This window comes from Lonchura striata, chromosome 19, assembly GCF_046129695.1.
Source record: "Lonchura striata isolate bLonStr1 chromosome 19, bLonStr1.mat, whole genome shotgun sequence".
In the NCBI taxonomy this organism is placed as follows: Eukaryota; Metazoa; Chordata; class Aves; order Passeriformes; family Estrildidae; genus Lonchura; species Lonchura striata.
Genome location: NC_134621.1, coordinates 1,087,220 through 1,098,529, shown reverse-complemented (window position 1 = coordinate 1,098,529; position 11,310 = coordinate 1,087,220). Strand labels below are relative to the sequence as shown.

General features: G+C 54.8%; 1 protein-coding gene across 1 annotated transcript in view; it reads left to right on the top strand.

Moving 5' to 3' along the window:
* Positions 1 to 1,495: 1,495 nt before the first annotated feature.
* The window catches only part of STX8 (syntaxin 8), an 82,940-nt gene continuing 73,125 nt past the window's right edge, over positions 1,496 to 11,310 (top strand). Inside the window, exons 1-4 of the mRNA XM_021539077.2 lie at positions 1,496 to 1,558; positions 2,821 to 2,920; positions 6,243 to 6,337; positions 8,440 to 8,550. Coding sequence (XP_021394752.2) covers positions 1,542 to 1,558; positions 2,821 to 2,920; positions 6,243 to 6,337; positions 8,440 to 8,550 — 323 coding nt within the window. The 5' untranslated portion in view covers positions 1,496 to 1,541. The remainder of the gene's footprint in view (positions 1,559 to 2,820; positions 2,921 to 6,242; positions 6,338 to 8,439; positions 8,551 to 11,310) is intronic.

The following is an 11,310-nucleotide window of genomic DNA, read 5'->3' as shown; positions in this document are numbered from 1 at the left end:
AGGAAAAGCGGCTCCAGCAGCTGCGAGAGGCTCCCGGGACACCGGCCCGGTCCCGCAGCGCTGCCGCAGAACTCCCAGCTCGGGCTGTGCTCAGCGGGCACTTTTATAGGCATCCCAAGCTTTTAAAAGATGTTTATTTGCCTTTAAAATCGGATTGTTTCTGGTGTGATAAGAGCAGCTGCAGGTTGTTCCTGACCTGCCTCCCTGCCTGTGAAATATGAAAGATGTAGAGGCCGTGGGGCTCGGGCTGAGCAGCGCAAGCCGAAGGCCATGAATGTTTGATGGCCGCGGCTGCGGGAGCATCTCCGGGTGTGCGGAGAGACGGGCCAGGGGACAGAGCCCAGCCCGGAACGGGGGAGCAGAGCGGGGATCAGTTCTGGAACGGGGATCAGAACACGGATCAGTTCTGGAACGGGGGAGCAGAACACGGATCAGTTCTGGAATGGGGGAGCAGAGCGGGGATCAGTTCTGGAACGGGGAGCAGAACACGGATCAGTTCTGGAACAGGGGAGCAGAGCGGGGATCAGTTCTGGAACGGGGGAGCAGAACACGGATCAGTTCTGGAATGGGGGAGCAGAGCAGGGATCAGCCCCGGAACGGGAACAACGTGCTGAGGAGATGCGCTCGTTCTCGTTATCAATGTCGTTATCACTATTGTTATGATTGTCCCTATCGCTGCCGTCATCGCTGCCGTTATCAGCACGGCCCCGCATCACGAGGGCGACAAAGCCTCGCTGGCTCTGTCAAACTCCTCGGGTTTGTGCCCCATTTGCGTCACCGGTCGCCCCCAAAAACAAAGGGAGAGGGCAAACCCCGGTGGATCAGGGGTGGGAAGGGCTCGGAGCCGAAACAGCGACAGTGCCAACACCTCCAGTGGCACCGGGACCGGGGCACGGCGACATCGGCATGGGCAGCGGCTGTCCCCGCAGATGGGCAGGGACAGGGGACAGCGCTGGAGAGGGAACCGGTGCCACCGCTCAGCGCTGGGTTTCTGTGGCAGCAGGGAGGGGTGGGGACAGCTGTGGCTGTGTGCTGTGCACATCTGCACACATCTACACCTGAACAGCCTAAACACCTCTGCACCTTGTACTGCAAACCTCTGTGCATGGAACCTCTGTTAACCCCGAACATCTGCACGTGTCCCTACGCCCCGCACATCTGTCCCTGCACTCTGCACACCTGCCCCTCTGTCCCGAACACCCCAAACATCTGCCCCTCTATCCCGAACATCTGCAGCTGTCCCTGCACTCTGCACACCTGCCCCTCTGTCCCTGCAAACCCCGAACATCGGCCCCCCTGCCCCGAGCACCGGCCCTGCCCTCCCCGCTGCGCCACCGGCGCCGCTCCCCGCACTGCCGCCCCTCGGGGGCCGGCTGCGCTGCCCGGGCCCGAGCCCCGGTACCTCTCTCCATCTCTCCATCTCTCCCCTCTCTCCCCATCTCTCCCATTTCCCTCTCCCGTTTCCCTTCCCCTCCGTCCCCTCCCGGCGCCTGCGCGCCCGGGCGGATCCGGCGGAAGCTCCGGGCAGGTTCCGGGCCGCGATGGCTCCGGACCCCTGGTGAGCTCCGGGCCGGGCCGGGCCGGGCCGGGCCGGGCTGCGGGTCGGGGCCGGGCCGGGAGCCGCCCCGCGGGGGCTGCGGAGCGTGCGGGGAGCGGGGCCGGGCGGGGCGCGGTGTGCCTTCCCAAAGCCCGACCCGGTGTGCGTGTGTTTGTGTTTGTGTTTGTGTTTGGGGTCTGTGCCTTCCCAAAGCCCATCCTGGTGTGGTTGTGTATTTGGGGTCTGTGCTGCCCTTCCCGGGCTCCTTTCCCAAAGCCCATCCCGGTGTGTTTGTGTTTGGGGGCTGTCTCTGCCCTTCCCAGGCTCCTTTCCCAAAGCCCATCCTGGTGTGGTTGTGTATTTGGGGTCTGTGCTGCCCTTCCCAGGCTCCTTTCCCAAAGCCCATCCCGGTTTGTTTGTGTTTGGGGGCTGTCTCTGCCCTTCCCGGGCTCCTTTCCCAAAGCCCATCCCGGTGTGTTTGTGTTTGGGGGCTGTCTCTGCCCTTCCCAGGCTCCTTTCCCAAAGCCCATCCTGGTGTGGTTGTGTATTTGGGGTCTGTGCTGCCTTTCCCGGGCTCCTTTCCCAAAGCCCATCCCGGTGTGTTTGTGTTTGGGGGCTGTCTCTGCCCTTCCCAGGCTCCTTTCCCAAAGCCCATCCTGGTGTGGTTGTGTATTTGGGGTCTGTGCTGCCCTTCCCAGGCTCCTTTCCCAAAGCCCATCCCGGTTTGTTTGTGTTTGGGGGCTGTCTCTGCCCTTCCCGGGCTCCTTTCCCAAAGCCCATCCCGGTGTGTTTGTGTTTGGGGGCTGTCTCTGCCCTTCCCAGGCTCCTTTCCCAAAGCCCATCCTGGTGTGGTTGTGTATTTGGGGTCTGTGCTGCCTTTCCCGGGCTCCTTTCCCAAAGCCCATCCCGGTGTGTTTGTGTTTGGGGGCTGTCTCTGCCCTTCCCGGGCTCCTTTCCCAAAGCCCATCCCAGGCTTTGGGGCTGTGTGGTTTTTTGGGGGTGTTGTGCTTTCCCCTCCCGAGGCTTATACCGGCGGGTCGCAGCACATCCTGGCGGGTTCTAGCCCATCCTAGCCCATCCCGGCTGATCCCATGAGATCCCAGTTGATCCCATGAGATCCCAGCTGATCCCAGCTGTTCCGGGTGGGTCCCAGCCCATCCTGGCTGATCCCATGAGATCCCATCCCATCCTATCCCATGGATCCCATCCCATCCCAGCCCATCCCATGGATCCCATCCCATTATCCCACGCCACGATCCCAGTATCCCGCTGTCGCTCTGCAGGCTGCCGCAGCTGGCCGCCGCCCGCCAGCTGGCCCAGGACATCGCCGAGAAGCTGCAGGAGCGGAGCCGCTGCCAGCGGAGCGGGGAGAGCTCGGCCAAGGTGCCCCGGCGGGGGCGGGACCGGCGGGGCTGGGGCCGGGATTGGCTCGGGAGGCGGAATTCCGGCATGCGAGGAGGAATTCCCGGGGTGCGGGGAGGAATTCCAGGATGGAGCTGTCCCAGAGGCTCTGGGATGCTGGGATGGAACTGTCCCAGAGGCTCAGGGATATTGGAATAATGGGATGGAGCTGTCCCAGAAGCTCAGGGATCAGGAATAATGGGATGGAGCTGTTCCAGAGGCTCTGGGATGCTGGGATGGAGCTGTCCCAGTGGCTCAGGGATGTTGGGATGGAGCTGTCCCAGAGGCTCTGGGATGTTTGGATGCTGGGATGGAGCTGTCCCAGTGGCTCAGGGGTGTTGGGATGCTGGGATGGAGCTGTCCCAGTGGCTCAGGGGTGTTGGGATGCTGGGATGGAGCTGTCCAGAGGCTCTTGGATGCTGGGATGGAGCTGTCCAGAGGGTCTGGGGTGTTGGGATGCTGGGATGGAGCTGTCCCAGAAGCTCAGGGATCAGGAATAATGGGATGGAGCTGTCCCAGAGGCTCTGGGATGCTGGGATAGAGCTGTCCAGTGGCTCAGGGGTGTTGGGATGCTGGGATGGAGCTGTCCAGTGGCTCAGGGGTGTTGGGATGCTGGGATGGAGCTGTCCAGAGGCTCTGGGGTGCTCAGCAGCTGCTCTGTGCCCTCTGTCTGTGAGCAGGGAGCAGATGTTCCTCCCCCAGGGCTGGCTCCTGCCTTTTGCAGTGCCTGCAGGTCAGAGGGAACAGGAATCTTGCAGCCGTGTTTTAGCTGCATTTCTCACAGAATGCAAGCCCAGAGTTAACAGGAATGAGAAGCAGCAGTTGGAGCTTCCCCAGGAATGTTGTGTCCTCCACGTTTTCACACTCCCTGTGTAAGAAATAAAATAAAGTTAGGGTTTTCAGGAGACTGCTTTCCCTGGGGCTCCTTTCCTTCAGGAGCAGCTTTGAGTCATTACCTGCTCCCTTGGCTGTGTTCAGGTGAAAATTGCTGCAAGCCCTTGAGTTGGTAGTTTTTAATAATTGGCATAATCAAAGGTGCAGTGCTTTTTCTCCCCCTCTCTGTATCAGGGCTGTAATGCAGTGCCTGATCACTGGATCTGCTGGGCCACTCACTTTGCTGAGAGGTGTTCAAATCAAATGTCATTTTTGAAATGTTTCCTAGGAAGAAATTCTGAGGAAGAGTGTGTAGGCTGTGCACAATAACCAGTGCTGCTGAATGGCTGCCTCACTTCAGCAGGAGTTGAGCAGGGGTCTCAGAAACCCCAATAAGTGGGATTTGGGAGCAGGATTTTCTCTGGCTGTGGAGTGTTTGGAGGTGCAGATTAAATTCCTGCTTTCAGGATGGTGAAGTGTCAGAATTGCACAGATACTCCTCAACAACAGAAGACCAATAAAAACTTGCTGCTCAGTCTGTATTTATGGAGGGCAAAGTTCTCTGCTGCCATCAGTGGCACCTCTGAGGAGCCCAAACCCCGATGGAACATGGGGCTGGTGCTGTTTGGAGCCTTTCTGGGGCTGGAACTCTCCGGGGTTGTGTTTGTGGAAACATTGCACGGGTGACTGACTCCTCCATAAAATCATCTGTCCCATGGCCTGCGTTTTCCAGCTTCCTTTCATCCATTAACAGGTAGAGAGGAATATTTGGCAGGGTTTGATTCTACTCTAAACAAGGTTCCAGCAAGGAGAGAGGTGTTTTCATAACAGAAATGTCTGTTGAGAAACCCACGGCTGAGCAGCCACATGTCCTGTGCCTCCTGAGTGCTGTAATGCAGGAAAAATGTCTTTGTGCAGTATTGGCTTTTAGGGAGAACGTAAACAGGGTTTTATTTTTGTACTGTTTTGCAATTAGCACAGCTGACAAACTTCTTGCTTGTTGCTGAGCCAAAAATAGAGCACAAAATCTAAAATGGAAAAGTAAACTGTGAGGAGAGATTTTAATCCAGCACTTACCATCTGTGAACTCTGCTCTATTGAGCTATTTATAAAACTTCCATTGGTCCTTTCCTTTCCTTTTCCTTTTCCTTTCCCTTTAGTTTTCTGTACAGGAGGGGAAATCTTCAGTTCTCTCACTGCAGTTTCTGGGCAGGTGGCTGCATTTGGTGACTTTTTTGGCCATGTCACCTTTGTGCTCTGTTGCTGCTCTGGGTCAGACAAATGCAGCATTCTTCACCTGGAGCTAAGAACATATAAAATTAATTACCTTTAATTACCTGATTGCAGAGGCTCCAGCACTCCCAGAATCTCTGATCCCCCGTGCTGGTTTGGATCTGCTGCTGCAGTGGTGTTGGCTGCTTTGGTCCCAGGTGGATTTTGGCTGCCTCAGCCTGGGTGCATCTGCTCTCTGCTGTGTCTGGGGGTGTTTGGGGGCAAAGCCCAGCGGGGCAGAGGTTCAGTGTCCTGAGGCTCTCCTGCTGCAGCCCTGAGCACCCAGGCAGGGTCTGGCACCTGCAGAGGGCTGCTGCTGCCTCTCCAGGAGGGATTTTCCTCTCTGCTCCCAGTTCCCCACGGAGCAGCTGGGCTTGCTGCCCCTTGTAAGCCACAGCTTGTAAACAAGAGGCACAGCAAGTCTTAATTAGGGTGACTTGCATTGTTAATTGCAGTTAGAGTGGTTTTTTTCTGCATAACTGGAATGAAAAGAAATAACATCTGAGGAGGAAAAACTCTGAGGATAATGTGAGTTTGAGTTGGGAAGGGGTGGGGGTTCCTGCAAGCCTGGGTTTGCTTGCAGCAGGGAGGAATGACTGGATGAGATTTTTACTGGGAACAGACACATCTGGGACTTGGGCAGGGCAGTGGTGAGAAAGGACTGGGGGCGCTGCTGGGAAGGGAAATGGAACAATCTGTGTTTCTTTGGGGTCTGAAGTTTCAAGTCTGGAGCAGTTCAGTGCAGGGAATGTGTGAACCTGTAGCAACCTTCTCTCTGATCCTGGTAGCTGGGAAAGAAACCCAGTGACAAAAGAAGCTGGTGCCTGCATTTTATTGACGATCAGAGGAAAGAGCTGGAAATTTATCTGGAAAATATTAAAACGTGCTGAAATGTTTTGCCCATATAAAGAAGTGTGTTTATAAAGACTTGAGAGACAGCTTTCCATATTCATCAGCATGAATGCCTCAGAGTTGTGTTTGTGAAACTGTTGCATTGTTTTGTAAGCAGTGCCTCCTGGCTCTGAGCAGGCTCTCTGGGGCTGCAGTGGGGCCCTGCACACCTGTGCAGCAAATGTTAAATATATGTATATATATATGTGCATGAAATGTCCTGCAAATGTGACAGAGCAGGCCAGTGACGATGTCTGTGTTCCCCCAGGTGAACGTGGCCATCAGGTCCTCTCTGCAGAGCCTCAGGGAGAAGATTGAGCAGCTGAGGGAGCAGCTGCTGCGGGCGGTGTCCACACGGCAGATGTATCAATGGGGGAGAGGCAAACCCCACAGCTCCTGCAGGCATTTGTAGGGACAGATCCAAACCCCACAGTTCCTGCAGGCATTTGTAGGGACAGTATTATATGTATTATATATACCATATTCTATATGGTATGTTTATTGCAGTGCTGGAAGCATGTAGGGATCGTTCCCCTTCAAAGGACATGCTGCCCCTGAGAACTCCTGATCCATTTTTATTACTCTTACTAATTTACATATGCATAGAATTTCGCAATAGGTTCATACATATTCATTCTGCTGATTACACTTACAGCTAGTTACTCTTGTACTCAGTTTTTGTCAGAAAGTACAGAAAGAACTCCTGGGTCACTCTGCCCTGTCTGTTTCAAGGTTCGAGGAGCCTCTCTTATTATCTCTTCAGCTTGGAAATTCTCATTCTTTCTCCTCAGCTGGGGCAGTTTTACAGTGCTGCAGTTACCAGACTAAACAGCATATTTTACTTATTCTGGCGAGCTCAAAGCAGCACATTTCACCTAAATCCAAATGGATTTCTACCCTGTTACATTTTCCCTCTGTCTCCCGTGAACAGCAGCCCTGTCCTGCTGGGCTGTGGGGCACACTGCAAAATGTGCTGTCACCCCTGCCACAGGCTCTGGGTGTTCCCCTCTGTCCCTCTGCAGGACACTTGGTCACCAGCCCTTTCTCTGTGCTGCTGGCTGCTCTTTGCAGGGCAGCTGCACGCAGGAGGGGCTGGGACAGAGCCTGGCTCTGGCCACCTCTGTGTCCCTGTCCTTGCCAGGAGGGGCTGAGAGGAGCTGAAGGAGGTGTCTGAGGCACCTCAGAGCTGTCTGTGCTGGGCAGGCAGTGCTGCTCCATGAGCAAGATCACTTGGCCAGCACTAAACTGGCCAGGTGGATTTTCTCTTGGCATTTTCTCTTGGCCAGGCCTTGCTACAAGGAAGGAGGAAGCTTTGTTCAGGCTGGGGTATCCTGGCTTTGACTGACTTAAGAAACAACAGCCCTGCAGCTGCAGATTGGTCAAAATGCTGAAAAATACACCTTGGGAAGAAATCAGATTTTTTGCTAGGAGTGTCCCCCTGTGGCTGGACTGGGAGGTGCTGAAGAGTCAGGTTAAGGAGTCACAGGGATGTGCATCTCCCTCAAGGTACCAGGAGCAGTCTGGTTTGAGGTTTGGGTGTTTCAGTTCAGCCTAGCACAGCACAAACCCCTCCTGAGCCCTGAGTGCTGTGCTGGTGCCCAGTGCTGACACTGCCCTGCCCAGTGGGTGCTTGGGCAGGCAGGTGCTGCTGCTGTGGCAGAAAACACACACAGACCAGTTGAGCCAGTGCTGAACCCGCTCAGCAGTGCCTGGGAGAGAGTTAAAGCCCTTAGGGTGTCGCTGAGGTTAGTTTGGAGCAGCCCCCACAGCTCCCCTGGGGAAGGCAGAGCTCTCCAGAGGCACTGTGTGAGTTGTTCCTCGGGTGCTCTGCTCATGAATTGCAAGGGGAAACACATGCTCAAAGGAAAATTTTGGTTTTTCTGTGATCACCTGGCTGGGAGCTGCTCCCCTGGTCTGTGTGAGGAGCCTCCAGTGAAGTGAGATGAGAAATTCCCTGCTGATTTTAAAGGCTCTCTTCTGCTTGGCTGCCCTGGTGGTGGCAGTGCAATTTGGAGCTCTGTTAAGAAATCTCATCCTGCCCTGAGCTTAACCTGTGCAGTACTGTCACCTTGTCAGTGTTAGAGACCAACAAACAAACAAAAAATTACCTTGCTTGGATTTTAGAGGGGAAATGGTATTCTTACTGCAAATTTGGCAGTAAATGTCCTTTCAGTCCTCTAATTACTTTGAGATGATGACATAAAATTCATTCTGTGGCCACTGTATGAAACCTTTTGTTTCAGATATGTAAAGCTCAGAAACACATCTAGAATAACAGCAGGTTTCACTCAGAAAATATGACCAATCCTCTTTGATCTTGGAGCCTTTTCTTTGAGTTAAAATTGTTAATTTGGATGATCGGGAAGTCTGATTTATATTAAGAATGTATAACAAATATTATTTTATGCAAGGGAATGAAAGCTTTTTGGTGTTTCTGAGCTTGGTCCTTAACCCAGAGCCATCAGCACCCAGCTGGAGGGGGACAGGAGGCAGAATTTGGTGGATGAGCTCCTGACACGGCACAGACAGCTCGAGGCATCCTACAGGAACGAGGGCCCGGAGGCAGACGTGAGCAGGTATGGCACTGTCCCCTCAAACCCCCTGGGTCTCTGTTTGGGAGCATCTGAGGTGAGAACTGAGCTCCCCCAGCCCTGCAGGTACCAAAGGGAGAGGCTTGTCCTTAGCAGTGACGTGTCCTTGTCAGTGACAGCACATTCCTGGCAGTTCTGCTGCTGCCTGGAGCAGAGGCTGGGCAGGGGGAAAGAATAAACAGGGATTTATCAAAAGGCCTCAAAGGACACACCTTGGGCAGCACAAGAGCCCAGCCAGGGCTGCACCCAAGGTGGGCCCAAGGTGGGCTCAGAGGCAGGAGTTGTCCCACTTTGATGAGTTCTGGGCCATTCCCACACAGGGTTCAGTGCCCAATTCCAGCTCCAGGTGCTGCAGTCCCACCCTCCCAGGCTGCTCTCCTCCATTCCTGCTGGTTGCACTTTTTGGGGCTGGAGCTGCAGCTGTCCTTGGTTGTGGGGCTGGAAAAGGATTGTTGTGTGTGCCTGAGCTGTGAGGAGAGCTGCTGGCACTTTGTGTGCAGCTCAGAGCCTGGGAAATGTGAAAGATGAAACTTAGGGTGTCACTCTGTGCGTGGTGGCTCTTGGGCACTGGTTTTGGTGGCACTCAGAGTCAGCTGATGCTTTTCTGCATCCCTGTGTGTGTTTATGTTTGCTGAGGGTCTCTTCAGTGGAAGGACTTTGGAGGGATCTTGGAGGATCTCAGAAGAATCCTGGCTGGCTCCTGGCAGGAGCTGGTGTCAGGCACGGGGCCCCCAGGCTCTGCAGGGCTCAGCTGCCATTCCCAGCCCGGGGTCCCTCTGAAATCCTGGCAGATCCTGGCCCAGCTTTGGGGTTCCGGAGGTGCAGAGCCCCCCTGGAATGCCCTGGAGCTGACACTCAGCTTTGCCCTGCATTAGAACAATCAGCACCTGGGGTTTGATGGAGCTGAGCAGTGACACTTGCCTGGCTTGTGCTGCTTTTCCATCTCTAATCCAGGCCTGATGTGACAGCCCACGGTGCCCAGCCCTGCTCTTGGCAGCAGCCCTTCCTTTCATTAACCTTCCTGCACCACTGATCACAAATTTATTGTCCAGGGCTGGGGGCTGGGAGCTTTGCCCTGGAATTCAGCTGCTTTGGGTCTGCTCAGCACTCGGGGAGTTTCACATCCTGTGGAAGCTGCTCTGAAGCTGTTTTTGGGCTGCAGGGCTGAGCTGTGATGCTCTCGGGGCTGATCCTGGGTGACAACTGCTGCAGGATGCTCCGTGGCTGGGACAGAGCTCCTGCCCCTCCGCCCGAATTCAGGAGCCACTGGGGTTCTGCAGGGAAAGGTTGGGCTGTAGGTGCCTCCCCTCGAGCAGTTCCATTTCCTTTAAAGGGCTTTTCATGGCAGTTCCAGTGTCCTCTGCCCCTTTTTCTCCTTGGGAGGATGTGTGCAGGTTGTTGGAGCAGGGGCTGGGATGGGGCAGAGTTCCCAGGGCTTCATCCCACTGCAAAGGCAGGAGTGGGGAGAGCAGCCAGGAGCGGTGACTCCCTGCGTGTCACATCTCAGACTTCACGAGTATTGAAACATTGGTGGAGACAGAGGAATGGGAGTATTCCCACTCTGTCTGACCAGGTCTCGGGCTGGAGAAGTCCATGCCAGTCACCAGAGGATCAATAAATTACCTGCCCTTCCTTGGTGTCTCCTGGGGTTCCTCAGAAACAGAGACAGCTTCTGGTGCCTGTGGGACACAAAGCACCTTCAGTAAGGGGTACCCTGGGTACATTTTGGAAGAGTCTGTATTCATTTTTCTCTCCAGTGTGGGTCACCATTTTTCCTGGTTGAACCCTTTCCTGACAGATGGAAGGTCTTTCAGCCTGGATCCAAACAGGAATTTTGCCTAATGCCAAACAGGCTTCAGTCCACGAGTGCCCAGCTTCAGGTGTCAAATCCCTTTGGGAATCTGGGTGTTGTCTGTGAGGGGCAAATAAGGAAAGAAGGAAATGAGATCAACATGAGCTGTTCAGGTGCCTCTGAAAGTCCCTCCTGGTGTCCTTCCTCCCTCCCAGTTCTGCTGGAGCCTCCTGGCTGCAGCTGCAGCATCCTGAGCTGGGGTGGGGATGGGAGGAGAGGGAATTGTCCATCCAGGAGAACACCAGGATCAGATCTGGGGCTCTCCAGGGTTAAAGGCTTTTGGCTGTGTGGTCAGGGTTGTCCAACACCCTCCTCAGTGCAGCTTCCTGTCCCTGAAGCAGTGGGAGCAGAGACCCCAGGCACAGGGAAATGGTGTCAGGGGCAACATGGGATTTCCTGGGACAGGGGAGCAGCAGTCCTTGTGCTGCTGGGGCTGGAAATCCTCTCCCAGCTGCAGGGAGTGCTGGAGGCTTCCCATCAGGAGAGTTTCTTGGGAGGAAATCACCTGGGATGGTGCCTGGAGGGGACTTGGAAGTGCCCGTGCTCATGTGGCCCCTCAGGAGTTTTTGGAGAGATGGAGAGGGTTTTGATTTTGTATGTTAAAATTACATTTTTGGAGCTTCCTAAAACTACAGAGTGGGCACTGTAAGCGAGAGAATGCCCCAGTCCTGCAGCTGCCCTGAGAAGCCAGGCTGGGTGCCCTGGGTGCTTCAAAGAGCCCCTCTGTAGTTGAGGGAATGTTCAAGTGATCATCCAGCCAGCTGTCATATGACCCCGGTTTTGTTTAAGGCTCAGTCTTGCTGATCACTCCTGTGAAGCCCTAAGCCTTGATGTGTGGCCTTGGCCTAAAGTAGGTGCTGGTTGAGTAATCTAAGTTGCTTGGGAGGTGTCCT